The sequence below is a fragment of the Lutra lutra genome, chromosome 17 (genome assembly GCF_902655055.1).
Source record: "Lutra lutra chromosome 17, mLutLut1.2, whole genome shotgun sequence".
Classification (NCBI taxonomy): Eukaryota; Metazoa; Chordata; class Mammalia; order Carnivora; family Mustelidae; genus Lutra; species Lutra lutra.
Window position 1 is genome coordinate 46,982,357 of NC_062294.1, and position 26,690 is coordinate 47,009,046.

The 26,690-nt window shown below is 53.7% G+C and overlaps 1 protein-coding gene across 7 annotated transcripts in view; it reads left to right on the plus strand.

Moving 5' to 3' along the window:
- SPTBN4 (spectrin beta, non-erythrocytic 4) overlaps positions 1–26,690 on the plus strand; it is a 70,567-nt gene that overhangs the window by 19,945 nt on the left and 23,932 nt on the right. For 5 of the 7 annotated variants that reach the window (XM_047710550.1, XM_047710551.1, XM_047710552.1 and 2 more), the window contains 14 exons: positions 510–625; positions 2,425–2,537; positions 2,633–2,820; positions 2,895–3,012; positions 3,278–3,436; positions 3,990–4,292; positions 4,550–4,700; positions 7,154–8,102; positions 9,320–9,457; positions 12,545–13,295; positions 14,742–14,944; positions 18,602–18,692; positions 22,230–22,376; positions 23,602–23,865. In XM_047710550.1, coding sequence (XP_047566506.1) covers positions 510–625; positions 2,425–2,537; positions 2,633–2,820; positions 2,895–3,012; positions 3,278–3,436; positions 3,990–4,292; positions 4,550–4,700; positions 7,154–8,102; positions 9,320–9,457; positions 12,545–13,295; positions 14,742–14,944; positions 18,602–18,692; positions 22,230–22,376; positions 23,602–23,865 — 3,691 coding nt within the window. Of the gene's footprint in view, positions 1–509; positions 626–2,424; positions 2,538–2,632; positions 2,821–2,894; positions 3,013–3,277; positions 3,437–3,989; positions 4,293–4,549; positions 4,701–7,153; positions 8,103–9,319; positions 9,458–12,544; positions 13,296–14,741; positions 14,945–18,601; positions 18,693–20,098; positions 20,210–20,230; positions 20,403–22,229; positions 22,377–23,601; positions 23,866–26,690 lie in introns of those variants that run through there. The other 2 variants (XM_047710555.1, XM_047710556.1) reach the window with 2 other exon arrangements.

The following is a 26,690-nucleotide window of genomic DNA, read 5'->3' on the forward strand; positions in this document are numbered from 1 at the left end:
CCACCAGCTCTACCCGATGGCAACATTTACTGAGCGCTTCCTTTGTACCCACCATGGTTCTCAGTGCTTTCCAATAAGTCACTTAATATTCAGTGAGCCCATGAAGCAGATACTAGTATTATCCCCATTTTATAGAGAAGAGAACTGAGGCACAGAGAGACAAAATAACTTACCCAGCATGACAGCCAGGAAGTGGCTGAGATGGGGTTTGGGCCCAGTAGACCGACTGTAGACCTCACACTTCGAACTGCTGTGTGCTACTGTTTAGAAACACACCCAAGTAGACATGTAAGTCTTGTGAATGCAGTCATGCACATGCTCTCATGCTGTTCTCACAGCCTCAGATAAATGCACAGACATGCACCAGCACACACAGGTTTCTCTGGGCCCAGGGGGCGCCCCTCCTGCCCCTCGCTGTGTGTGGGGCTCAGATGAGGACGTCTTTCTGCCCCCTTGCCCACTGGCCCTGGAGCCTGCCTGCTGCCTGCCCGCTCTGTGCCCCTGCCCAGGCCCGATCTCGTGGACTTCAGCAAACTCATCAAGTCCAACGCCAACTACAACCTGCAGAGAGCCTTCCGCACGGCTGAGCAGCACCTGGGGCTGACACGTCTGCTGGACCCTGAGGGTAAGCCCTGCACGGCCCCAGCTAGACTTCCTCTTGGGGGGACTCCCGACCCCAGTGCCATCTCAAACTCCACTCCATCCTGCTGCAACACCGTAGGAACCCAAGTCTTCCAAGTCCCAGCTCCCTCCCACCCTCTCCCCTTCCTCATCTCCAATCCCTCCATCTCCCCATCTTCCTGTCCCTTCCTTTGGCATCTCCATCTCCAACTTCAGCCTCATCCCCCTTCCTGTCTCCAGCTGAACCCCCTCCCCTTCCCAACCCCCTCCTGAGTTAGCTCCCCTCAAGCCCAACCCCCTCTCCCTCCCTGACTCCAGTCCCAGCCCCAAAGCAAAGCCTGCCCCCAACATGATCCCCATCCCCTGACTTTGGCCTTGCTCCTCATCCATGATCATGCCAACACCAGTCCCCCAATCTCTGGAGTAACAGCTGTTCCCCTTCTCTGAGCATCTACTCTGTGCCAAGCCCAGGGCCGGGAATTTAATGGAAATTTCTCCCCTCATCCTCACACTGACCTGGTTGGATAGAACTTATCCATCCTGTTTTTAAAGGGATAGAAATGAAGGCTCAGAGAGGTGGAGTCCCTTGCCCAGGGTCACACAGCAAACCGGCAAATGGGACTTGTGATAGCTGGATTCTGTGCTCAGGGCCTGGCATATAGAAGGTGTTTGGTGGCTCTTGGTTTCAGGAGTTGGTGAAGAGTAAAGGCCAAGTGTAATATTGTGCATTCAGTGGGCAAATCGAAATGACAATCGGAATTCGTGAAGTTTCTCCTCTGTGCCAGGCTAGTCTTTCTAATACTTATGGTGCTCCCAGGTGGCAGGCGCTGTGATTATCCTTCCTGTTACACTGGGGAAACTGAGACTCAGAGAAGTGAGCTCTGTTTCCTAATGACACACATGAAGAAGTGGTTGAATAGGGATTTAAGCACATGCTGCCTACAAAGCCCATGTCCTTGACCTCTGATCTCCTACATCACTTATATACTTCATAAATATTTATGGAGTTCCTACTCTGTGCTGGGCATGACTGAGACAATGGTGAAAAAAGACAGCCATAGGGCCACCTGGGTGGCTCAGTCAGTTGAGTGTGCAACTCTTGATTTCAGCTCAGGTCATGATCTCAGGGTCACGGGATCAGGGCCCACCTAGGGCTCTGCGATCAGTGGGGAGTTTGCTTGAGGATTCTCTCTCCCTCTGCCCCTCCCCTCGCTCACATTCACTTGCACATGTGCTCTCCCTCTCACTCTCAGAAAAATAAACACATCTTAAAAAAAAAAAAAAAAGGCATAGCCTTTGTCCTCCTGGTGCTTAAAGTCAAGCTAAGGACATGATCACATGAATATTTAAGTGCAAATTATAACATCCAGGAGGCAGTGATAAGATGCCATGAGGAAGACTAACAGGGATAACCAACTCTACACATGCTGAACAGGGAGGCTTATCTGAAGAAATGTAAGTTGAGTTGAGACCTGGAGGATGAAAGGGAGCTAGGCACACAAAGAGGGGACATTGTTCTACCTAGTGAAAACAGCATGTGCAAAAGCCCTGAGGCAGATGGCAGAATGGTGTGAAATAATTATGGGTCGTTTCTCTGTGGTGGCTTGCATGTGTCAGATACTGTTTAATCCCATGAGGCAGATCCCCATTTGGCAGATACAAAAATTAAGAAAATTAAAATTAAGAAACAGAGAGGTTAGTTATCTTGGTCACACAGCTAGTAAGAGTGGGTTCCCCCTCCCTCTGCCCGATCCATGTCAGAATGCTCACCATCACGCTCCCCCACTCTCTTTTAACCCCTAGATGTGAACATGGAGGCTCCCGATGAGAAGTCCATCATCACCTATGTGGTCTCTTTCTACCACTATTTCTCCAAGATGAAGGCCCTGGCTGTGGAGGGGAAGAGGATCGGGAAGGTTTGGGAGCCTAGGGATGGGGTGGGTGGGAGCTTGGGAACCACCTGGAGGCGTATCTGGGATGAGGCTGACCCCAGCTTCCTTTGCCGGGTCAGGTCCTGGACCAGGTGTTGGAGGTGGGGAAGATCATTGAGCGCTATGAGGAGCTGGCGGCTGAGCTGCTGGCCTGGATCCACCGCACAGTCGGCCTCATCAGCAACCAGAAGTTTGCCAACTCACTGAGTGGAGTGCAGCAGCAGCTTCAGGCTTTCACAGCCTACTGCACCCTGGAGAAGCCAGTCAAGTGAGGCCCAACTCAGGAGAGAGGGTGGCAAGTGGTGGTGTGGGGGCGGGGTTCCTGAGCTCCAGCCCCTTCAGGTTTCAGGAGAAGGGGAACCTGGAGGTGCTGCTCTTCAGCATCCAGAGCAAACTGCGTGCCTGTAATCGTCGCCTCTTTGTGCCTCGGGAGGGCTGTGGCATCTGGGATATTGACAAGGTGAGGCTGAGAATGTCGGGGAGAGGCAGGGTTGCTCTGTGCGGGTGTGTAGGCTGTGCACTGTTCAAGGCAGCCATCTACATTGTAGATACCACGGACTGGATATTCATCCTGACAATTTTCCAGCAGGGAAGTGTCATGAAGGAGCAATTTTTTTCCCCAGTTTACACAAAGGTGCTGCTTTGAGTCACTTCAGACAGAGAAGCCAGGGCCATTAAAATGTGGGGTGGTGTTGGGGTCTGACTGCTTCCTCCTGTCTCCCTAGGCATGGGGCCAGCTGGAGAAGGCAGAGCACGAACGGGAGGCTGCTCTGCGGGCTGAGCTGATCAGGCAGGAGAAGCTGGAACTACTGGCCCAGAGGTTTGACCACAAGGTTGCTATGAGGGAGAGCTGGCTGAATGAGAACCAGCGCCTGGTCTCCCAGGTACTGCATGCAGGGCTTTGTTCGGGGGGAGAAGGAGGGAGGGCAGGGCTGGTGACCCTGGGACCAGAGAGGGAGATTCGATCTCCAAAGCAACAGAGAAGTGTTGGATTAGTCTCCTAGGTGGCAAATGAGGGTGGGAAGGGAGAACTGGTCTCCTAAGTGAGCAGTGGGGGAGGGGAGTGGGCCTAATCTCCAAGGTAACAGGAGAGTTAGGTTGGTCTCCAGGGTAACTAAAGAGGACAGAATTAGTCTCTTCAGAAATAGGGAGAGTATTTAATTAGACTCTTAGTGACAGAAGAGGTTGTGTCTGGTGTCCAGGGTAACTCGGGAGGATAGACTCAGTCTCCTGTAACAGGATACAGTAGGCCTGGTCCCTAGTCTCTAGGGCAATGGTAGGATGGGGACTGTTTCCTGGGTGACGAGTTTCAGGCTAGAAATGTGATGGAGACGTGGGGCTGGTCTCCAGGGTAACTGGGGATGCTGGGGGCAGGGGCAGGGTAACAGGTGGATGGCTGGGGCAACATGGGTAAGTGTCTGCCCTGCCCCGCCCCAGGACAACTTCGGGTATGAGCTGCCGGCGGTGGAGGCCGCCATGAAGAAGCACGAGGCCATCGAGGCCGACATTGCGGCCTATGAGGAACGGGTGCAGGGCGTGGCCGAGCTGGCCCACGCCCTGGCGGCGGAAGGCTACCACGACGCCCGGCGCGTGGAGGCCCAGCGTGATAGCGTCCTGCGTCAGTGGGCCCTGTTGACCGGGCTGGTGGGGGCCCGGCGGACGCGGCTCGAGCAGAACCTAGCCCTGCAGAAGGTCTTCCAGGAGATGGTGTATATGGTGGACTGGATGGAGGAGATGCAGGTAGGCGGGCCCAGGGGCCGAGGGTGGGCGTGGAGGGCCGGGAGGGAGAAGGAGGGCCATAGTCACTGCAAGGGTTGTCAGGGAGCTGGAGAGAGTCGGAGAGAGAGAGAGAGATGCTGACAGGGACAAGGAGACTGAGACGGAGATCAGAGTTCAAGAGATGGGCTGGAGGAGTAGAAGAGTGACGGGACAGTGCAGGGGTGGGACCGGCCTGTCGCGGATGCCAAGCATGTGCTCAGTGCTGCCCCCTCTGGTAGGCTCAGCTGCTGTCCCGCGAATGCGGGCAGCACCTGGTGGAGGCCGAGGACCTATTGCAGAAGCATGGACTGCTAGAGGGGGACATCGCGGCCCAGAGCGAGCGGGTAGAGGCGCTCAACGCTGCTGCCCTGCGCTTCTCTCAGCTGCAGGGTGAGTTTGGGCCCTGGGGGTGGGGGTGGAGACTGTCAGGGCTGGTGCCTGTAGAAACAGAATGACTCCTAAGAGACAGTAGGAAGGAGTGAGCTCCCTGTCTTTGAAGGCAACCAAGCACAAAATAGGATCACACTCCATTGGGGATATCATGGGGGAAACTATTACATGGAGTGGAGGTTAGACCACATGACTTTTTCCTGCTTTGAGATTCTGCAGTAATAGGTACATTCTTATCGAGCACTTATTTTGTGCTAAGCCCTTCACAGCTATAGGTCAGTGAATACCATAAAAAGACTGTGTAAGGTAATATATAGTCAGGACCTGTTTGGCAGGAACTGACAGAAATATCAGTTCTCTTTTTCTTTCTTTCTTTCTTTTTTTTTAAGATTTTATTTATTTAGGGACGCCTGGGTGGCTCAATTGGTTAAGCAGCTGCCTTCGGCTCAGGTCATGATCCCAGCATCCTGGGATCGAGTCCCACATCGGGCTCCTTGCTTGGCAGGGAGCCTGCTTCTCCCTCTGCCTCTGCCTGCCATTCTGTCTGCCTGTGCTCGCTCTCTCTCCCTCTCTCTCTCTGATAAATAAATAAAATCTAAAAAAAAAAAAAAAAAGATTTTATTTATTTATTTGACAGACAGATCACAAGTAGCCAGAGAGGCAGGCAGAGAGAGAGGAGGGGAAGCAGGCTCCCCGCCGAGCAGAGAGCCTGATGCGGGGCTCGATCCCAGGACCCTGAGATCATGAGCTGAGCTGAAGGCAGATGCTTTAACCCACTGAGCCACCCAGGCACCCCAGAAATATCAGTTCTCTTAAGGAGAAAAGGAGAGTCATGGAAATGTCCAGAGAGGGGCAAGTTTGGCTTCAGGCATGGCTGGATCCAGGTACTGTCCAATGATGCTTCTAAGACTCCATCTCTCTCACTGTAGTGTCTATGTTTGTGTCACTGTTGGGCCATCTCTCCCCTTGTGGTATAAATCTGGGATCATTCAGCCCTGTGTTTACATCCTAGCAAGTGAGGAGACCCAGCAGGAGACACTCCTCCTTATGGATGTTTACCCCAGGAAGCTCCCTCTGTCTTCTCCTTATGAGATATTGGTGCCTGGTAGCAGCCAGTGGCCACACAAACAGCAAAGAGGCCTATGTGTGTGTGTTTGTGGGGGGGTGTTGTCATGGTGATGGGAGGCTGCACTGCCTGATATGTGGTCCAGAGATTTGGCCTCCTGATCTGCTACTTCTTAGCTGATCCTGGGCAAGTAGCTTCCCTCTCCAAAGCTCAGTTTCTTCATCTATAAGATGGGGCTAATAAAGATACTGCCCCAGAGGATGGCTGTGAGGTTGAAGCGACACTGGGCCAGGGCCAGAGTCAGGTCTGGATACACAGATGCCTGTTGCTGTTGATTACTCAGTTGGATGCCTTGGTATTCAGGTCAATTTCAGTGAATGTCCAGAATTCCAGAAATGGCGCGGTCCATCTAGGGCAGTGTCTCTTACAGTGTTTTGACCCAGTAAGAAATACGTTTACCTCCTGACCCAGAGTTCACACACACACGCATGCACACACAGGCAAAAAGGTTTTGTGAAACAATGCTTCACCTTGTCCTGTGTGTGACATCCTGATATTTTCTATCCGTTCTATTCTATTCCATTAAAGGAATGCTGCCTATGAGCCATTAAGTTAATTTCACAATTCTCTCATCACAAACCAGAGGTGTGGGAGGAAGGCAAACTATTTGGAGAAAAAAGGGAGTTCAGGTCATCCTTGGAGTTAAGAGATAAGGCAACAGAGGATGAGAGGGGGAACCCAGAAGGTGGTTTAAGAACAGAGACGTTTCCAATTGCCTGGTTGGCTCAGAGGGTCAAGCATGCAACTCTTGATCTCCAGGTTGTAAGTTCAAGCCCCATGTTGGGTGTAGAGATTACTTAAAATAAAAATAAAAAGAATAGAGATGTCTCATTTGGTCCAGTCCTGAAGGAAACATAATTTACCCTAAAACATACAGATTCTAGGATTCTCTGAATCTCAGTTTCCACCCATCATTCAATCAATAATAAGTCACCATTTTAATTAGGTACTGCTCTGGGCTCCACCCAGTGCTGGGCAATGGTGGGGACACAGTGTGACGGAGACAGCCTCGGGCCCTGCCCTCATGGGGCTCCCAGTCCTGTGAGGGTAACATACAGGCAATGATAGACCACAGGGGTCAGTGCCAGGATGCACGTGGGGGGTAGGCACAGGCAGAGGGGTCAGGTCTGGGATAGGGGAAGCAGAAAAGCCTCGGGGAATCGGAGAAGGCGCCTGCTCCAGAGAGCGTGTCCCGAAAGGCTGCTTGGGGGAGGGGACGCGCACCCTGGCACCTGATGAACCCTGTCTGGACAAGGACAGGGCAGGTGGCTCTCGGGCGCCCCCTGGCCCGTGCGTAACCGGTGATCCTCACCTTCTCCCGGCCCAGGCTACCAGCCCTGCGACCCGCAGGTCATCTGCAACCGCGTGAACCACGTACATGGCTGTCTGGCGGAGCTTCGGGACCAGGCGGCGCGACGGCGCGCGGAGCTGGAGGCCTCGCGGAGCCTGTGGGCGCTGCTGCAGGAGCTGGAGGAGGCGGAGAGCTGGGCCCGCGACAAGGAGCGCCTCCTCGAGGCAGCGGGTGGCGGTGGCGGCGGCGGGGTAGCGGGCGCGGGGGGCACGGCGGGCGGCGCGCACGACCTGTCCAGCACCGCGCGCCTCCTAGCACAGCACAAGATTCTGCAGGGCGAGCTAGGCGGGCGGCGGGCGCTGCTGCAGCAGGCCCTGCGGCGCGGCGAGGAGCTGGCTGCTGCTGGCGGCGCCGTGGGCCCGGGCGCCGAGACGGTGCATCTGGCGGGCCTGGCGGAGCGCGCGGCGAGCGCCCGGCGGCGCTGGCAGCGGCTGGAAGAGGCGGCGGCCCGGCGCGAGCGGCGGCTGCAGGAGGCGCGTGCACTGCACCAGTTCGGCGCTGACCTTGACGGGCTCCTGGACTGGCTTCGCGACGCCTACCGCCTCGCTGCCGCGGGCGACTTCGGCCACGACGAGGCGTCCAGCCGCCGCCTGGCCCGTCAGCACCGCGCGCTCACTGGGGAGGTGGAGGCGCATCGCGGGCCCGTAGGTGGCCTGCGGCGTCAGTTGGCGACCCTGGGGGGAGCCAGCGGCGCCGGGCCGCTGGTGGTGGCACTGCAGGTGCGCGTGGTGGAGGCGGAGCAGTTGTTCGCCGAGGTGACCGAGGTGGCCGCGCTGCGGCGCCAGTGGCTGCGGGACGCCCTGGCCGTCTACCGTATGTTTGGCGAAGTGCACGCGTGCGAGCTGTGGATCGGTGAGAAGGAGCAATGGCTGCTGGCCATGCGCGTGCCCGATTCGCTCGACGACGTCGAGGTGGTGCAGCACCGGTGAGCACGCCCTCGTGGGACTTTGCGAGAGGGGGCCCCTTCCTCGGTTCACGCAGTCTTGCCTTCCTTGGTTCAGCAGTTCTCACTTCCGCTCAGCTGGGGGTTCCAGGGGAAGGATGGTAGTCCCCACCTCGCGGGTGACATGTAATGAGTACTTGTAGGACACTTCGCAAATGTTAGGGTGCAGGGAGCATTTCCCGGGCGTTTGCTATTATTATGAGGCTTATATTCACCTGACGGTAAGTTAACTGAAGCTTCTCTGGAGACACCCCAGCCTGGCCCCTCCCCTGGGACTGCCACAGTTCCTGCATAGTTGTCACCTCCCTAGCTCATGAAGTAGCTCAACCCTGTCACCTTCTCTTCCATCATTACCCTGCTTAATGTTTCTTCATAGCACTTAGCCACCCCTTGATACTTGATATGTGAGTTACTGACTTCTCTGTGGCTGACTTAGTAAATGAGAAATTAGTGGTAGATCCCTTTTATTCATCCATTCATTCGTTCACTTGATACTTACTGAGCTGTCGCTGTGTTCTAGGTCTTTTGCTGGCCATCACTGACACAGAGGCCTGGTCCCTATCCTTATTGTGCCCGCAATTACCCAAGCCACAGTTTTGGGCACTGTTTTAAAAGGGGGAGGGCTATGCTCAGCTTTAAAAAGATCTCCCTGGGTGCCACGTAGAGGGTGTGTTGGAGCAGTTGAGAATGGTGGCTGGGAGCCCAAAAAGGGGCCTCAGGTGGGGCCCCGGGTGGGAGGGGACAGGACTGGACCAGGCTAGGAGGCCAAGTGGAGAGGCCATGGGGGTGAAGAGTCTGGGGAGGGCCATTGTCCAAAACAGGACCCAGAGCTGTGGCCTAGGGGATGGTGGGGCTGCCCCTGAGATGGGGACCCAGGGGAAAACCAAATTTGGGGGAAGGTACTGATGCTGGTTTGAGTCACAGTGGCTGGGAGGAGCCCCGTGGAGGAGTCCAGCAGCTTTGAGGTTGCAGACATGTTCCAAAGGAACGTAGTTGAGGCTGCACAGAGAGATGTGGGGGTCATGAGACCAGGGTCATGAGAACTGAGACTGTGCGGATGGATGGGATGGCCCAGGCAAGGTGGGAAGGAAAGCTAAGGGAGTTAGCTAAGAGTTAGAAGGAAATGCAGAAGAAGGCCAAGAGGTGGGCAGGTCCCCGGGGTCCAGGCCTACCTGAGCAGGACCATCTTCCTCCTACAGATTTGAGAGTCTGGACCAGGAGATGAACAGTCTGATGGGCCGTGTCCTGGATGTGAACCACACAGTCCAGGAGCTGGTGGAAGGAGGCCACCCCAGTTCAGATGAGGTGCGCTCCTGCCAGGACCACCTTAACAGCAGGTAGGCGGGGCCTGGGGTCTCACACCAGTCCCTACCTGTTCTTTCCATCATTCTTTTCCTCATTTACTCAACTGTCAGAAATCAAGAATGTGCAATTTCGACTCCCTGAGGTGGTAATGACTACCTAGGAAATCAGCAAAATCTTGGGGGAACATGGTAATACCCGGTGTTAGTGATGATGTGATAAAATGAGGATATAATATATTTTAGTGGGTTATTAGTTTACTTGTATAGAAACGACTCATTGAGGATCTACTCTCTGCCAGGAATTTTTCTAAGCACTTCATGTGCCTGGTTTTATCTTCCAATATCCCAATTTCCATAGTAAAGTTTCCAGCATTCAGAACTCTTTAAAAATGGTAACAAAGTAGTATCTTTCTCTTTAGAATACTACCAGCTTCCAACGTGGGTAGGGTTCTTAGATGAAGACACCGATCCAGGGAGGTGAAATCCATAACATGATTACTCAATCCGATAAGTAGGAGTCAAACCTGCGATGCATTTTGAGAACTGCTGCTTAACAACCTATGATGACAGTTCTGTCTGAATCCGGAGCCGGGGTCTTGAGCACTTAGACTGAGTCTTCTCAGCAACCCTATGGGGCACAAATTGCCCCATGTTAGAGAGGGGGAAGCAGGGGCTCAGAGATGTGAAGACACTGGCCTGAGGTCACACAGCAAATTACAGGCTCAAGCCGGGATGTGAAGTTGAATTTGTCTGACTCCAAAGACTATTTTTAACTACTGTGCTGTAACATTCCAGTAACCAGGGATTTTAAAACCTCTCTACTCTTGGCAATCTCAAAGCATCAGGGCCTTAAATGATAATAACAATAACGATTTGCTGATTAGTAAAGGTATAGGCCAAGTGCTTTAGCCACATATCATTAAACACTCACTGAAATGGACATTATCCCCATTTTCCAGATGAGGAAAGTGTGGATCAGAAGGAAATAATTTGCCCAAGGTCACATGGTGAATCTGGCCAAAGCAGAGCTTGAACTTGGGTCCTTTTTTTTTCTTTTTTTAAGATTTTATTTATTTATTTATTTGTCAGACAGAGAGAGAGAGAGTGCGCGCGCATGAGTGCGCGCGCGCACGCACACACACAAGCAGGCAGAGTGGCAGGCAGAGGCAGAGAAGCAGGCTCCCTGCTGAGCAAGGAGCCCGATGCAGGACTTGATCTCAGGACGCTGGGATCATGACCTGAGCTGAAGGCAGTGGCTCAACTGACTGAGCCATCTAAGTGCCCCTCTTTTCTTTTTTTTTTTTTAAAGAGAGAGAGAGCATGAGACAGGGTGGAGGGAGAGAGAATCGTAAGCAGGCTCCGTCCCCAGCACAGAGCCCAATGCGGGGCTCAATCCATCACCCTGAGACCATGACCTGAGCCAAAATCAAGAGTCAGACACTTAACCATCTGAACCACCCAGGCGCCCCTGAACTTGGGTTCTTCTGATTTCAGAGTCCTAATCTCTGCCCTGTGGCATGTCCATTCTGGAGGGGACAGAGAGACAGTGAACAAATAAACTAATAAATGAACAAGATCCTTAGAGAATTCTTGTGACCTGATAGAACATAACCAGGGGCCTGGAGGTGATTTTAGATCTTGTGGTCAGCCATGACATTTTGAGCAGGGCCCTCAAAGGGGATGAGAAGGAGCCAGCCACACACAGGAAGGGACTGGAGGGTACAGAGCATTTCAGGCAGGGAGCACAGCTGAGGCAGAAAAGAGTTTGATATGCTCCCCCAAATTGTGGTTGCACAAGTAGAGCACAAGTCCTGTTTGACCCACTTCATAAATCATAATTCATTGGACTCTCACAACACCCATGAGGTAGGTGCTGTGCTATGATTGCGTCCATTTTACTGATAGGGAAACTGAGGAACAGGGAGGATTACTTACCAAAGGGCAGACAGGTCAGCTTTGACTCCAGGCAGTCCAGCTTGGACCACACACAGCCTATGAAGGGGAACTGAGAACCAGAGAAGTATCATCACTTGACCAAGGGCACAGAGCAATACATAATTTTTCCCCCATTAACTTATTTTGGTATAGAATACATTTGCCCTTCCACGGTTTGATCCTCAGCCCCTGGCTCATGGGACATGCTCAGTTTCTATTTGCTGGACCCAGTATCGTATCTGACGTTGTAAGCCAGCACGTCTTACACTCTGGGCTCAACATCCCTCTTAAAAACTGTTAGGAACCCCAAAGAGCTTGTTTTTGTGGGTTGTATCTATCAATATTTACTATGTTGTAAACTGATACTGAGAAATGTAAAACTATTAAGTCATTTTAAAATCACAATCATGGGGCGCCTGGGTGGCTCAGTGGTTAAGCATCTGCCTTCAGCTCAGGTCATGATCCCAGGAGCCTGGGATCAAGTCTGGCATTGGGCTCCCTGATCAGCGGGGAGCCTGCTTCTTCCTTTCCCATTTCCCCTGCTTGTGTTTCCTCTCTCGCTGTCGCTCTCTGTCAAATAAATAAAATCTTTTTAAAAAATCACAATCATATGCCTGGCTAGATAAGATTTAATAAACATATGCCTTCCTGAAAAAAAAATAGAAATAAAAAAATAAAATCACAATCATAAACCCAAGATGTTAATGTCACTAATGTTTTTGGTGTGTTTTTTTTTTAATGAAAAATAACTACTTTTCAACACAAAAAATATAGTGAGAAGAGTGGCTTTGTGTTGCATTTTTGCAGATCTCTTTGCTCTCTGGTTGAGAAGGCAGCTGAGCTCTGGGGTGTGCTCCTGCGTTCATTCTTGGCCATGCTACCTCTGAGAATTACACTGGACTCTGGGGACAGAATAGGAGAGAAAAGGCAAATAGCATCTTAGCACTATTATAAAGATGGTTTTGACCTCGCTCAGATTACATTTTGAGAACTGCTGCTCTAAGCAAGTGTGCCTTGTAGGGTTTTATTTTACACAGGCAGAAGTCGGGGCTCTGCGAGATAAAGTGACTTTCCAAAGTCACACAGTGGCCCGGTTCTATCCCAGGTCCGTGGGTCCCCCAGGCCCGGGAGGAGTCCCTGTCCTCCTCAAGCCGCCCTTCTTACCCTCCTCCCCGCCCCGGGCAGGTGGAACCGCATCGTGGAGCTGGTGGAACAGCGCAAAGAGGAAATGAGCGCCGTACTGCTGGTGGAGAACCACGTGTTGGAGGTGGCCGAAGTGCGCGCCCAGGTGCGCGAGAAGCGGAGGGCGGTGGAGAGCGCGCCCAGAGCGGGCGGCGCCCTGCAGTGGCGCCTGAGCGGCCTGGAGGCGGCCCTACAAGCGCTGGAGCCCCGCCAGGCGGCCCTCCAGGAGGAGGCCGCCCTGCTGGCCGTGCGCTTCCCGGCCCAGGCGGCGCGGCTGCACCAGGGTGCGGAAGAACTGGGCGCTGAGTGGGGCGCGCTGGCCAGCGCGGCTCAGGCGTGCGGCCAGGCGGTGGCCGCGGCTGGGCGCCTGCAGCGCTTCCTGCACGACCTGGACGCTTTCTTGGACTGGCTGGTGCGCGCCCAGGAGGCGGCGGGCGGCGTCGAGGGGCCCCTGCCGGGCAGCCTGGAAGAGGCGGATGCGCTGCTGGCTCGCCACGCTGCACTCAAGGAGGAAGTGGACCAGCGCGAGGAGGACTACGCGCGCATCGTGGCAGCCAGCGAGGCGCTGCTGGCGGCGGATGGCGCCGAGCTGGGCCCGGGCCTGGCGCTCGACGAGTGGCTCCCACACCTGGAACTTGGCTGGCACAAGCTGCTCGGCTTGTGGGAGGCACGCAGGGAGGCCCTGGTGCAGGCACACGTCTACCAGCTCTTTCTGCGCGACCTGCGCCAGGCTTGCGCGGTGCTCCACAACCAGGTGGCCGCCTCGGGGTTCGCGCGGTGGGGGCTTGAGGCCGCGGGGGCTCGCAGCGACAGGGAGATGTACGGAGCGGTGTTTGCAGTGGTCATCGGGTTCGTGGCTCCGAGGTCCGCGGGCATGGGGAGGGTATCTGGGACGGATGGCTGGTTTGTGGATCAGCCGGTGTGAACACGTGCGGGCGTGTGCGTAACAGGATTTGAGGATTATGATGGGCAGACTGGTGTGTTATCCCAGGCGGCTGGCTGACAGTTTGTGGACTATCCCAAGTGAGTAAAGCACTTGGATACACATTGCAGTGACTTCCCTGGGTTTGTGAATTGTCTGGAAGGAAACAAGATCGCCAGGTTGATTGGTGATGGTTAAAGGACTTCAAAGATCTTGGGGTGGATGATGGAGAATCAAGATTATGGAAATAGGTAATTCAGGCTCAGAGGTTATCCGTATTAGCAGTTGATTGTGGATTATGTGGTTGTGGGTGCCCAAATGAGCAGATAATCTTACCTTTGGGGAAAGCAATTTGCATGCTTTCTGCAGAGGGGAACCAACTGTGTATGGTTTAAGAAATCAAGCAAAGTGCTGTGGGTATCTGGGAACAGCTGATCCGGCTGGAGGTCATTCTGGGATGGGAAGCAAGTTTGAGGATTTGGACAAGGTAGAACATCCTGTTCTCAGATTGTCCAAGAGTACCCACAAGCTTTAGACATCATTTTAGAAAGGGTGACCACCTATGCTGGTTATCTCAGAGAAAGCTCACCCAGTTTGAGGATTATCTGGGGGGGGGGACAGACAGGGAGCCCCTGGAATTCTGAGGCTACTGAATATGGGAGTGGAGGGGGCCTTAAGAGAACCTCTCTGAACCCCCTGTTTTACCAGTTAGAAAACTAACCTCTGAGAGGGAAAGAACTTCTTGAGGTTACCCAGCACCCAGTTCAGACTTCATGGATTAACTAAATCTTTACCGAATGCGTCCTCTGTGCCAGGTACTAGTTTTAGGAAACAAAACACAAAATCCCACCTTCATGCAGCTGGCCTTCTAGTGTGTGTGTGTGTGTGTGTGTAGCGGGGAGAAGAGGATGAACAAGTAAATGCATACAAACATAATATCATGTTGGGTGTACGCTATGAAAAATAATAAAGCAGGATGAGGGGATCTGGCTGGGGTGGAGGGTGGTATTTTGGGGAAGATGGTCAGAGACCTGAAGAAAGTGAAGGAGCCAAGCTGGGGGGATATCTGGAGGGAGGGACTGCCAGGCAGAGGGCCTGGCATGGGCAAAGGCCTGGAGGTGGGCTCCTGTCTGGCAGGTTTGATGCTAGAGCACGGTGAGCAAGGTGGGGAAGACAGAGGGAGGTGGCATGCCAGGCTGGCAGCATCTCCCAAGTCCTGGAACTGAGCAGGGCTGACCTGAGCACCACCCCTCCCTCTCCACCCTCCCCTCTCCCCAGGAGATGGCACTGTCGGGTCCAGAGCTCCCGGGCACCGTGGAGACAGTGGAGGAGGCGCTCAAGAGACACCGGGATTTTCTCACCACGATGGAGCTGAACCAGCAAAAGATGCAGGTGGCCGTGCAGGCGGCCGAGGGCCTCCTGAGACAGGGCAACGTCTACGGGGAGCAGGCCCAGGAGGCTGTGACCCGGCTGCTGGAGAAGTAGGTCCCTGGTTGGGGGCACAGGGGAGGGAGGGAGCAGTCAGGGCTCCTCACCTTTCCATCTGCATTTCCGCTTCTCTGCCCTCTCTCCAGTGTCCCTTTAATTCCATGCTGGCTTAGATTTGATGTAACTTGATGTTTTGTGAAAAGGTGACTAACTGGTGGTGGGAAACCCTTTTTGGGATACACAGGGAAGTTTTTCTGCCAAGCCGGCCCTCAGCCCCACGTAGCTGGACAGGTGGTGAAAATGTGACCTTCTTTTCTTAGATGCCCACCCCCTGCTGTGCTGGTCCCCAGATCCAGCAGCTAAAGGCTAGACACAGGTTCTGTTCTAGCTTTCCAGATGGGATGCTGCGCCCTGGTGTGCTGGGTTTTCCGAAACGGTGACTGAGCTCCTCGGGCAGGCCCCAGAGGCCCTGTTCCCTTGGAAGCACACAGAGCGCGTGTGTTTCTGTGTCCCTTTCATGCCTCCTTCACATGATACAGCCACCATCTGTCTCACCACTGCCCTGTCTCTTGTCTGTCCTTGCACTAATTAGGCAAAGACATTTACTGAATAGCCACTGTGTGCCAGGCACTCTTCTAAGCTCCGAGCAAAACACTACTCCCTACTGGCCTCCCTGCCCAAATCCCAGCCCTCAAGTAGAGCCTCTCATAGGGCCTCTTTCAGGCTGATTTCTATCATCATCGCTGTTTCTGACTCTTGGGGTGAATCAACGATGGCCCAGTGCCCCTCTTTCTGTCCTTCCATCCTGATGGAAAACATGCCTGGACTTTCCACCACCATCCACAGCCCAGAGACCCCAGCCCTTCCTCTGTCTGGGGCTCAGGGGTCCTTTTCCCCTAAATTCATCAAGGCTGGAATTTTCTAAGGGGAACTTTCATGGGGAGTCTGGTCCTGAGGGTGTAAACTTGTGAGCTGGGGCTCCCAGTGCCAGGCCTAGACCTGTCCTTCCTTTACCCCCCCTTTTTTTTTTAAATTAAGATTTCATTTATTTATTTGAGAGAGAGTGAGAAGGAAAAAGAGCATGAGCAGAGGGGAGGGACAGAGGGAGAAGCTGACTCCCTGCTGAGCAGGGAACCCTGATGTGGGGCTCCATCCCAGGATCCCAGGATCATGACCTGAGCCTAAAGCAGATGCTTTACCCACTGAGCCCCCCAGGCGCCCTGCCCCACATTTCTTGAGTACCTGCTGTATGCCAGGCTCTGCAGAATGAAGAGGTGAAGCCTGGAGGACTGCTCATTCTGTGATTCCTCTTCCTTCCTTCCTTTCCTGTCATTAATTGCTCCTTTCATTCTATTATTTATTCAGCTAATTAAACAGGTACTGAGTCCATACCCTGTTCCAGGCCCTGTGGGGGCCAATTCTGGGCATGCAGCAGTGACCAGGACAGCACACGATTCCTGCCCTCACAGAGCTCACATGCTGTCTGACAAGGACGGCCTGGAATGGTCAGGACCGGGATGGAAGAAATACAGAGGGTTGTGGGAGCCCCGAGGGGGGCATTTGCCCTAAGCTTGTGCTGGGTGAGGCTGGGAACATAGCAGGAACAGAGACAGTCCCAGTCCCTGCCCCCTTCACTCCCAGGCCGCCGTTTGTCTGTCTAGAGACAGGTTTCCTACCCTCTGGAAGTCAAAAAACATCCATTCGCTGGAGGCTGTGGCTCAGATGCTAGTCCCAGCTCTACCCCTCAACCTTGGAATTGAGGGCCAGTCACTTAGTCCCTCCACATGTCTCCCCGACCTGGAACCTGGCCCCTTCCTGTATGTGCCCTACTCTCTTCCCTTTCTCCAGCAGTCTAGGGGCTCAGTTAGGGGAACTGACTTACCCAGGGTCACAGCCAGGAAGTGACCCAGCCTGGATATGAAGGATGTGACCACTGTTGTTTTCTTGTCCTCCGTCCTCCCGGAAAAGAGGGATTTTCCTCAATCCTAGGACTGATGCTTGCAAGAAGGCTGGTAAAGACCTGGAGGGAATTATGTCAGTTCAATTTCAGAGGCATTTCCTATTTCCTGGCTCCTGAGCTGAGTCTGGGCAGAAGGGAATTACTATTTTGCTTGTTTGTCTCTGGTTTGTCCTGTTCCTCCTTCCAGCTGTGCCCCTGGTGTTTGGTGACCTCTCTCCCTCTTTGACTCCATTTATCTGTATATCTCTGTGTCTCCATTTCCTTCTGTGCCTCTCCCTGTTTTTCTCTCCCTCCATCTGCCTCTTTCGGACTCTGTGCTCTCTTCTGCTCTCTTCTCTGTCTTCCCAAACACTTTACCTTAGCTTCTGTCATCTCTCTTTCCCTCTGCCTTATGTCTCATTCATTCATTCGTTTGTTCATTCAAGAAATGTAAACTGAGCACCTGATGTGTGCAAGGCTCTTTATCTAGGCATTGAGGATACATCTGTGACCAAAACAGACAGAGATTCCTGCCCTGGTGGAATGGCATCCTAGTGGGGAAGACAGACAAGACAAATAAGTAATATATAGCACTGCTAAGTGTGAGAGAGAAAATTAAAGAATAAAAGAAAGCCATAAGTGTTGGAGAGCAATCAGGAGGGGCCTCACTAAGAAGGTGGTATTTAAGTAGATGATGGGAGGCGGGAAGAGCTTTCCCAGCTGTGGGAGCAGCCAGGGCCAAGGGCCTGAGGTGGGAATGGCTTGTTCAAGGCAAAGGAAAATGGGATGTCCCCAGCTCCCTCCACCAGGACTCTTGGGCACTTTGTACTGTGGGCAGGAGGCCAGGCTGCCTGGGGCTGCGGTCCTTGCTGGCTCCGGGGTGGCGGGGCTTGGGTCCAGCCGGGCCAGTTCACTCAGGCCAAAGGTCTGACCCTGCTTGCCAGTGCACCTGCCCACCCTCTTTGCCTGTGCCCTACTCTTTTCCCTTTCTCCAGCTCTGCTGTACCCTCCCATCTGGCTAGCTGTGTTTTACCGGTATCATCTTGCCACCTCTCTGCCTTTTCCTCTCCCTGTTGTCCCTGCCCCGACTCTGTCACTTTCCCTCCATCTGCCTTCTTCTCTCTCTCTCTCCTTGTTTACTGCTCTTGGTCTCTCTGTCTGTCTGGCACTACCCTGATGCATTTCTTTCTTATTTTTTTCTCTCCCTGGGTTTCCTTCTCTTTGTCTGTCTGGAGGTCTCTATCAATCACTTCCTCTTGAGGTCTGTTTCTCCCTGTCTCTGGTCTTGTGTCTGTGTGTTTATCTGTCTTTCTGCAGGCCTCTGCACCCCTCTCTCTCTCTCTCTCTCTCTCTCTGAGTCTGTCTCCCCCTCCTGTTCTCTTTTTCTCTCTAGATGTCTCTTGATTTCTAAGTTACTGTCTCTTGGTATCGCTACTCTGCAAATCTCTTATCTCTCTGGGCTTGTGTCTCTGTCACTCTTTCTCAGTGTCTGTATTTTTTTCCAGGTCTCTGTCTGTCTCTCCCATTCTCTCTCTCCCTCTCTCTTGCTCTCTCTGTCTCCCTCTGCCCCTCTCTGGCTCATCCCTGGCTCTGCCCTCACCAATGTGTCCTTCCCTATCCCCCCATCCCCACCTTACTTTTTCCTCTTCCTCACAGTTACATATGCCCCCGGTTCCTAGCCCTGACAAGCCCAATGCCCGCACAGTCCTCCACCAGTGTCCCCCCACCCCCACCCCCAGGCTTGCCCCAGCCCCTCTCTCCCCATCCCCAGGAGCCAAGAAAACCAACTACGGGCCCAGCAATGGATGCAGAAGCTACACGACCAACTTGGGCTGCAGCATTTCCTCCGAGACTGCCACGAGGTAGGACCTCCAGCTGTGCGGGGCCAATGACTTCTTTCCTAGGGAGGGAAGTGCTCCAGGACTGAGGCTCCTGGGGCGGGGACGCCCCGTCTAAGTGGGTCGTGAAGTGATGTTCACTCGGAGCCGCCAGGAGGCGCACGGGTTCCAGCCTCAGTGCGCAAACTCCGCAACCCCCGCCTCCTGTCTCGCCAGGGGAAGAGGGAGGGGCCCTGGGCGCCCCTGGCAACGGCGCACGTTCACGCCTACGGGTCCGCAGGAAGGTGCGGTGATCTCACCTTTCTCTCAGGAGATTTGTGAGAACCGCCTTGCTGGGGAGAGTATTGAGAGACGGGCAGGGTCGGCGTGGGTAGACCAGCTGCCCAGAGCGCAACTTCGATTAGAGACGGTCCAGAAACAAGCCTTCACCCCTTTAAAAGTGTCTAGGAATCAAGTTTTACCCCTTTAGAGATGACCTACACATCTGGAAGGATCTCCCCAAATCCTGAGATGGCTCAGGATTTCTTCCCCATTAGAGACGGTTCAGGAGGCATGCTACCCCCCCCCCCCCCCCACACACACACACCTTTCCCCTGCATTCCATAGAAACTGTTCTGGACCACATAAAAGAACGTCCCATTAGAGATGGCCCAGGGAACATTTTTGTAACCCCCAGAGATGATCCCGGCCTCATCCGTCTGCCCAGGATCATCACCACCCCCCTTCATAACGATCCAGTGCCCAAGTTTCCCCCAAAGATGGCTCAGAAACAGGCTCCAATTCTTCCTATTAAAGATAGTTTGACACCCTCCACGTGACCCGCCACGGGAAATGGTTCTCTCCACATATGAAATGGACAAGGGCCTCCATACCGCCCACCTCCACATAACTCAAGCCCATTAGGTCTGGGACTCAAGCCCACTAGAGATAGGCCTAGGAACACCCTGTCTCCCTCCTTCCCAAGGAGATTATTCTGGCAGTCCCATTTTATAAGTCCATCTGGCAGAACATCTTATGAGATGTTCTAGGACCCCTCCCATATCCGGTATCTATATTCCTGAGATAGCCAGGAATCTGAGTCCCTTCTCATTAGAGATGGTTTAGGAGTCCACCCCATTCCGTACTTCACAAAGCTGAGGTAGCCCAGGTCCCAGGGTCCCCCTCCCTCCTGCCCTTCCATTAGGTCCAGGAGCTCCTTCTCCCTCCTATGAGATTTTTCTGGACCAAGTAGCAATAATCTGAGATGGCGCAGAACCACCCCCCACCCCCTATGCTTTAGGGAGGTGCTGAATCCTCCTTCACTACCCGCGCCACCCCCCCCCCGCCCCGCCCCGCCAGCAGAGACCGGGCAAGGAGGCGGGCACGGAGGCAGGCAGGGGGCGCGCGCGGGCGGGCGCGCTGCCGCGGCGCGGGGGCGGGGGCGGGGGCGCGCGTCCGCGAGAGTCTCAGCGGTCGCCACCGCTGCTGCCACGGCCGTCGCAGTGGAGGGGCGAGAGCCCGCCCGCCGCAGGGACGCTCCGCCAACGCCGCCGCCACTTCAGGTCCCCCGGGCGCCCAGAGGAGGGGGCTGACGCGCGTCCCCGCCGAGGCATGCGGGGGAGGGGGCTCGAGCGCGTGCTCGCCCGCTGAGGCCGCGGAAAGGAGGGGCGCGGACGGCGCAGGGGTGGGCCGGACCTGCGCAGGGACCCCAGCCCTGGGAAGGGGCAGCGAAGCTGGGAGCTGTCCGCGGTGCTGGTGCGGGCGGGACTGAGGGGACGGGTCCCAGGGAAGGGAAGCGGAAAAGGGGGACTTCTGAAGCTACTCCGGAGGTAGTCTGGATTTGCCAGGGGGTTGAGGGAGGTCTCATCCTCTCTAGGGCGCTCTCCTCTGGGTAACTGGGGATATGATTTTTTGCCCCGGGGCTGGGGGCTCTCAACCTTTTGAAGGGTATCTTCCTTGGTTCTTGCGCGATCTGTATTAGCTTTAAATGATGGGAGCGAATCACTTTTGCGGGGGTCGGCTTTGGGCGATGAGGGACTTGGATATGTTCTGGGTTTGGAGGCTCTGATTTTGAGGGCTGTTTCCTTGGTTGTTCAGGACTCTAGCTTTGCCTTCGGTGATGGGGGTCAGTCACTTTGGGGGTACTTTATCTTGATGACGAAGTACCGTCTCCTTTAGGGGCTTTGCCTTCACTGTACGCTGTGGCTGCCATTGGCGAGCTCTTCCCTGTATGTCAGAAACCTGTGAATTGAGTTGGAGGGTTCAGCATTTGACTTGGCTCATGTGTGTCTGTGTGTGTGTGCGCGCTTGTGTGTATGACGGAGTCTGAAGCTGACCTGGACCCCTAGGGAGCACATGCTCCAGAGACACAGGGTGGGGTTTGGCCCGCTCAGGATTTGTCCTTGGTTATGACTGCATTTGCCTCTCAGATGGAGCTAGAGTCTTTTTTTTTTTTTTTTTTTTTTTTTTTTGCAGGAGGGAAGAAGAGGATCTTGTGACTTGGGGGTGGGGGGGGAAGGGGGAGGAGCAAAATGTCCCAGGTGCCAGGTTTGGTCACGAGTGGGTAGGGAGATTCCGGCTTGGGGGACAAGTCTTGAGGGGGGCTCAGAAGGCAACCTTGTGATTGGTCCTGCTCAGGACAGTAAGCGGGGGGGGGGGGCTATTTTGTGCTTGCATTTTGGATGACTACTCTTGCTGGCCAGTGGGGGAAATAGAACTGGCTTTAGTTTGGGAAGGGGGCTGGCATAGGAAGGTTCTGTCTGATCCTGTTGAGGAGTCTGGGGCTAGATTTGGGGGTTGGCTCGTTTGAGGAGCCAGAAGGTGGCCCTGTTGCTTACATTTAGGAGGTTGGCTTTGTCTGGGGGCTAGAACTAGTCATGGTTTGGGGACTGCAGTCTTGGAGTCCCAGGGCTGAACATGGGAAGTCCTGTGGGCTCATTAGGGAAGCTGGATATGAGTTGTGGGGGATGGGTTTACCCCAGATTGGAGGGTTGGTTTGGAGGGAATTAGACTAGGCTCTAGTTGGGAAGTTGTTTAGGGGTTCAACTGGCCATATTGGGAGGTTAGCACTAGCTATGGGCTTCATTTGATACCTTTGGGAATGGTTTGAGAATCTTGAATTGGTCCTTATTGGAGGTGGCTAAGACTAGATGGAAGGGTCAAAGTGTTGCTGTTGGGAAAATGGCGTGGGAGGCAAGGGCTAAATTGGAAGTTAGCTAAATTAGCTGGAGGTCTAGTTTTGGAGGGTTGATTTGTCCCTGGGAGGGAGGAGGCTGACTGGCTCAGAAGCTGTGCCTTTGGGGGCTTATGAGGAGTTGAGAAGGGCAGCCCTGAGGATGGGGCAACTAAGAGATTGGGCATTCTGGGGGATGCCCATCCATCCTCCACCACCTAGAAGAAAGCCTGAATGCCTCCCCCCACCCCCCAACAAAGACAGTACTTGTAAAGCTTCTTCCATCCCTTCCTTCCAACCTCCCCCTAAATCTAGCAGCCTAAGCTTTGAATCTGGGATGTTCTGGAATGGATAGGGGTACTGTGCCAGGCTGGGGGAATCAGCTGTGCTCCTCTCCCTGTCCTGCACAGCTGGATGGCTGGATCCATGAGAAAATGCTAATGGCACGGGATGGCACGAGGGAAGACGGCCACAAGCTGCATAAGAGATGGCTCCGGCACCAGGCATTCATGGCCGAGCTGGCTCAGAATAAGGAGTGGCTGGAGAAGATCGAGAGGGTGAGGATGTAGAGCGTCCCTCTGCCTGTGTCAGGTGCTGGAGGCCTCCAGGGCACCCACATCTCAGTTCCAGAACCCACCACTGGTGTCCTGCCCTTCCTACCCCTCTGAACCCTTAACAGATCATTTCCACATCTGCTCCTCGCCATGGGGCCGTGAGCAATTCTTGTAACCTCTTTGAGCTTCAGTTTTGCCATCTGTAAAATGGCTCGCATCTCTTCTGCATGGTGCCCATACCCGTCTGGTTGTTAAATATTTTACCCTTCCTCTAAATTCCCCCACTCCACATGGCACACCTAGGCTGGAAGGTCAAGTAGACAGGCTGGAGCCATCCTGGGAGACCCAGGGTTAATGTGAACTTTGGATTCATGCAACCCTGGGTTTTAATTGTGTCTATGCCTATTACCAGCCTTGGCGAATTGTGCTAACCTCTTTGAGCCACAGTTTCCTCTGCTTTAAAAATAAGGAAATAGGGGTGCCTGGCTGGCTCAGTCAGAAGAGCATTTGACTCTTGATCTCGGGGTCGTGAGTTCAAGCCCTGTGTTGGGTGCAGAGATTACTTAAATAAATAAAACTTTAAAGAAAGAAAATTAGATAAGGAAACAATGAACATTGCTACTTCCGTGGGCTCTTAAGTCATACATATAAAGTCCTTAATACAAGGCCAGGCACCTAGGAACGTAATTGCTTTGGTATTGTTATTTTTAATGTGTACTGTACCATATGTAGCTCTAGACCACCAAGGAGCTTGACTTGAGTCTTGGAGGAACCCAGCCTCAACCCCCAAAACTGATCCCTACTCTTGTTAGAGCCCTAGACCTACAGCCTTCAGTACCTCCTCTCTCCTGACCCATTGATGCCCTATAAATGGTGGCAGGGGGCAAAGTCAATCTTTGAGTTTAACTGAAGTTCATTCTTTTTGCTTCTTTTGCTCTCCCCCCATTTCTTCTGTCTCCATCTCTCTCTCTCTCTGTCTCTCTCTCATCTGTCTTTCTTTGGGCCTCTTCCCATGTTTCTGACTTGATGGGCATGTCCCTGTGTCCCTCACTCTATGTCTGTCCATCTCTTGTCTCATCCTTCTTCCCATGTGTTGGTTCCTTCCATCTCTGGGCCTGTCTCTGTCTCCATGTCTCTCCCTGTGTCCCATTGCCCCCATACTTCTCTGTCCCTCCCCACCACCTGCCCCCCTCCCACTCCCTTCCTGTCTCCCACCTGTCTGGGGCAGGAGGGCCAGCAACTGATGCAAGAGAAGCCAGAGCTGGCGGCCTCGGTGCGGAAAAAGCTGGGGGAGATCCGGCAGTGCTGGGCTGAACTGGAGAGCACCACCCAGGCCAAGGCGAGGCAGCTCTTTGAGGCCAGCAAGGCCGACCAGCTGGTGCAGAGCTTCGCTGAGCTGGACAAGAAACTCCTTCACATGGAGAGCCAGCTGCAGGACGTGGATCCTGGCGGGGACCTGGCCACCGTCAACAGCCAGCTCAAGAAGCTACAGGTATGGCCTGGCTGACCCCGACAGGGCCTCTGTGTGCCCCCGGGGAGCCTGAGTCAAGGTATTGCACACAGAGGGGATTTCATAGAGGGATTTGTTTCAGATGTGTTAGAAGGGCTGGAAGAGCAGAAAGGGGGTTCCGAGGGAACCCATTTAATGGTAACTCTTCCTTCCAGCAACCCTGAGATTGGTCCAGTGACTATCCCCCATTTTACCAATGGGGAAAGTGAGGCACAGAAGGTAAAGCACCTGGCCCAAGGACATACAGCAAGCCGGCGGCTCCCTTAGGATGCGAGGAGGGCTTGGAGGATAGACGTAGGGTCTGCATGGTCTCGGCTCCTAGCTGGCCGCTGGTCAGTGCTCGGGATCTGATCGTTTGACACGACTGTCTGGAGGCTCGGAAGCAGATGTTGCTTATCCCCTCTCGAGGTGTAGCAGCTCCTGCCTCCGAGGCCAGGCACGCCGCCTGACCATGACGGGGAATGGAGCCTCCAGGAGGCGAACTTACTGGCCCAGGGGAGCAGGTGAAGAGCCTGGATTCAAATCCAGGACTCTTGACTTTTCACCGCTGCTTTGGACATGCCCCCTGCATAGTTACACTGCTAGAGGGTTTGGCATAGGGTCTGGGGGGGAAGAAGAAAAAAAGAAAAAAAAGTTAGCTAATAATCAAAGCCTAAAGACGTTGATTAGAATCCATACATTCACGCGGCGAGTGTTCACTGAGCATGGACTGTATGCCAGGCGCTTTTCTTGGTGCTGGAGAGCAGCAGTGGGCAAAAGTGACCCGAACCTACAGCCTTCACAGGGCTCACGTTCTGGTCGGGGGGACAGGCAAAGGAGCAAAGAGACACAGGGAGCTGAATCTGATGCCAGTGATGTCATTGCTTTATACACAGCAGCAGCCCCCATATGTGGTCTCCAGGACACCTTTCCACAATTAGAAATCATGGCAATCCCCAAAGAGCTTTGGTTCTGGTGCATTTTACCTATCAATATTTACTGCACTAAAACAAATAAATGACTCACATAAAAACAACGATAATAAATCCATTTTTTATATTAACCCCAGAGCATTCTTTTATGAAGAATAACTCTTTTCCAAGCCAAAAAAAAAAAAAAAAATTAGGAGATTGGCACTGTTTCCAGTACTGCAACTCTTTCATGTCTGGCTTACTAGAAGATTCTTTTTTTTTTTTTTTTTAAGATTTTATTTATTTATTTGACAGAGAGAGATGTCACAAGCAGGCAGACAGAGATAGAGAGGAGGAAGCAGGCTCCCTGCTGAGCAGAGACACCCCCCCCCCATTTGGGCCTCGATCCCAGGACCCTGAGATGATCCCAGGATCCTGAGATCATGATCTGAGCTGAAGGCAGAGGCTTAACCCACTGAGCCACCCAGGTGCCCCTACTAGAAGATTCTTACCTTTGCTTCTGCACATGTTCTGTTTTCTGTGGCAAAAGCATGAGTCATAGGGTCCCCACAAAACCACACTATACCCTTGGGAGAGAATGAGAATAAAGACAAATAGTGCCTTGGTATTTTTTTTTAAGATTTTTAATCTACTTATTTGACAGAGCGAGAGATCGCAAGTAGGCAGAAAGGCAGGCAGAGAGAGAGGGGGAAGCAGGCTCTCTGCCAAGCAGAGAGCCAGACTCGGGGCTTGATCCCAGGACCCTGAGACCATGACCAGAGCTTAACCCATTGAGCCACCCAGGCGCCCCAGCGCCTTGGTATTCTTATAAAATAGTTGGAACCTTGCAGACCCCTTGGAAAGATGTTGGGGATATGGTGAGCTCTCAAGAGATGAGGATCTGTGGGGCGCCTGGGAGGCTCCATTGGTTAAGTGTCTGCCTTTGGTTCCAGTCATGATCCCAGGAGCCCACATCGGGCTCCCTGCTCAGCGGGAAGCCTGCTTCTTCCTCTCCTGCTCCCCCTGCTTGTGTTCCCTCTCTCACTGTGTCTTTCTCTCTGTATCAAATAAATAAATAAAAATATTTAAAAAATTATTTCGGGGGGTGATATATGAAATGTTAATAGGGTGCCAAAAGTTAGAAGGGCCTTCAGTTCACATGATCTTGCCAAATAGCTTGCCCGAAGTCTTCTGCCAGTTAATGCTCTCTCCGCCTGTGAGAGTTCCTGTTTCTGCCCATACTCGCCAGCACCTGTATTGTCAGACATTTTAGATTTTTCTCAGTCTGATTTTTCTCATGCATGGGTTGTTTGCATTTGTATTTTTTCCGGTGACCAGTGAGCTTGAACATCCCTCTTTCCTCTGGGCGTTTAGGTTTTGGAGGGAGGACTGGGGGCCTCCTGTTCTTCCCTCCCCACAGAAGGAAGCCCTGTTGAAGCGTTGTTCTAGGGCGAGGCCGAGGCCCAGCGGAGACAAGGGTCTGGCTGGGGGTCACACAGAGATGGGAGGCAGGGGCAGGCCCCAGCACAGGACTTTCCCCAGCAGAGGGAGCCCGAGGGGGCAGGGAGTGTCTCCGTAGGCTCGGCCCCCAGATGGAGCCCAGCTGGGCCTCCCGAGCTGCCGTTGGGGAGGGGAGGGGCTGCCCAAGGCCCCTGCTGTCCCCCAGGGCCGCCTGAGAGCTCAGATGCTGGGCACAGGCAGGAGGGCGGGCGGCTGCCATCCAGCCAGCAAATTTCCTGGCTGCCGCACCCCTCCGGCCCTGGGGCCCTGCTGGGCTGAAGCAGGCTGGTTCAGGCAGAAGGGGTGTGGATCTGTGAGTGGTCTGCCCCCTTGGCCTCTCTCTGGGCCTGTCTCTCCGTCCTGGTCCCCGAGATCCTCTGTGTGGAAACTCTGCGAGTTGCCATCTCCTGTGTGTCT